Below are 1,919 nucleotides of genomic sequence, written 5' to 3'. Positions count from 1 at the left end.
CTGACAGGAAGAAAATGGTCACAGGTTTCATTCATTACTGTGTGGGATTCAGTGACCATAACTGGGCAACAGGAATCAGATGTTCTGATGGAAAGGTGGGCAGGTTCTGGTGACATTTCTGGTGATATAAGTCTTTTTGTTTATTTTGGGGGATGGGGATACCCGGAATCAGCTTGAGACCTCACCCTCTCCAGGCAGGCTCTGTACCACTAGGTATGCAGGGAGAATTTTGCAAAAGGCCCACCACAGAGACACCTGCAAGGAGGGCTCCTTTGCCAGAGCTTCTCTCTTGTCAACCTAAGCCTTTCACATCCAAATGAAGTACCCAAATTCATGGGGAAGGACCCTGCAAATTATATACATGTTCGCAACAGACTGATTTTTGTGATTTTTAATTATCTTTGCAGACATAACAAAACGAAAATTAAAACTAGAATAGTTCATAAACCTTGCCCATGTGGCTGCTGGAATCAGTACTCTACACAAGATTATAATTATTTCCCAAGATGCACACCCTGCATTCCAATTGATATTTTAATAACTTGATTAAAAATTTCTCAGAAGTCTATTAGAGTCAGGAAACGGGCTGCGGTATAGGTGAGGATTTTTGCTTTTGCAACGGAAAACTTTTGGCTTCCATGAATAGAATTCGTAGCAAAAACTCAATTTACATGTGTTCTTCCTCCATCTTTGCCTAATTCAAAAGTAAAAAGTGAGAACCTGTTTGGAACTGATCATTTCAGGCTTGCTCTTTGTTCCTTTTAGAACAGCCAGGTAGATTCACATGATCCAATTTTTAAACTGTCTTCTTGTTTTCCACATCAAGTAAATTCAGATGCTCTATCACAACCAGAGAGATTTAAATTTTTGTTTTAAATTGCAACCTTCCAAGGCCAGAGTGGGGGTAAGGGATTAAAAAGAACAGTATTTTAATTAAAGAAAAAAAAAATCAGTAACTTAAGGGTTTTAGGATATGATCAGCCATTTCTTAATTAAGAAATGAGTTTGACAACCCTTTGGCCGGCTTGTACACAGTGTTATGAAAACCCTAAAGGCTGATCGCTGTTCAAGCGACAAAACTCCATTCCCCGAGGGACCCCGGGCATCCCTTCTTGGCCGCCGAAGTCCCTGGAGTCCTTCTCTACTCGCAGACGCCGAGCTTCCCGGGGTCGGTGTCCTCCAAGCGAAGCGTGGCGCGGAGCCGGCTGCCGCAGGCTCGCCGCCACCATGTCCTGCAGATACCTTTTCCCTCCCCGGAGCCCCAGCGTGCCGCCGCCTCCTCGCCTCCCTCCCTCCTGCCGGCGGGGCCTGCACAGCGCTCGGGACCAGCAGCCGGGCAGCGGCGGCAGGAAGCAGAGCCCTTGTTGATGCCGTTCCGTGGCGCGTCCCCCCGCCCTCCGGCGGCCGCCCGGCTCTTCCCGGCTGCCGCACGCCTCCCTCCGCGCCTGCGCACTGCTCCGCGGGGGGCGGGGCTCAGATTCCTGTCAGCGGCAGCGGCGGCGGCGGTGGCGGCGACCGTCAGTTTTCGCTGAGGAGGAGCACGAAACGGACCCGTTGGTTCTCTCCCCTCCCTCTCCCCGCCCCGAACCTCTCTCCTGGCTCGCCGGGAGTCAGTCCCCGTGGAGTTTCCCTCCTGCCGCCGTTTCATCGGTCCTCGACCCGGTGGAAGTCAACTGCCCTCGAAGAGGAGGCAGCGGCAGCCCGCCCTCGCCGCCCCCCGGTTCGGCGCCCGCGGTCCCGGAGAGGAGGTGCCGCCGCCACCGCCGCTCCCCCCTCTCGCTGCCTTCGGGCCGGGCTGGGTCGAGCTGCGATGCCCTCGGACTTCATCTCATTGCTCAGCGCGGACCTAGACCTGGAATCGCCCAAGTCCCTGTACTCGCGAGGTGAGTCAGGCTGGGGGGTGGGGCGTGGGGGCAGGG

The 1,919-nt window shown here is 53.6% G+C and overlaps 1 protein-coding gene across 6 annotated transcripts in view; it reads left to right on the top strand.

Moving 5' to 3' along the window:
- The first annotated feature begins 413 nt into the window (after positions 1-413).
- Positions 414-1,919, top strand: part of Nfat5 (nuclear factor of activated T cells 5) — a 149,435-nt gene continuing 147,929 nt past the window's right edge. For 2 of the 6 annotated variants that reach the window (XM_023709187.1, XM_023709186.1), the window contains exon 1: positions 414-1,883. In XM_023709187.1, the coding sequence (XP_023564955.1) occupies positions 1,040-1,883 (844 nt within the window). In that variant the 5' untranslated portion in view covers positions 414-1,039. The remainder of the gene's footprint in view (positions 1,884-1,919) is intronic. The other 4 variants (XM_023709188.1, XM_004625820.3, XM_023709190.1 and 1 more) reach the window with 3 other exon arrangements.

This window comes from Octodon degus, unplaced genomic scaffold (assembly GCF_000260255.1).
Source record: "Octodon degus isolate 3935 unplaced genomic scaffold, OctDeg1.0 scaffold00011, whole genome shotgun sequence".
In the NCBI taxonomy this organism is placed as follows: Eukaryota; Metazoa; Chordata; class Mammalia; order Rodentia; family Octodontidae; genus Octodon; species Octodon degus.
Note: the sequence above shows the minus strand (reverse complement) of the source record. Positions and strands in the feature narration are given on the sequence as shown.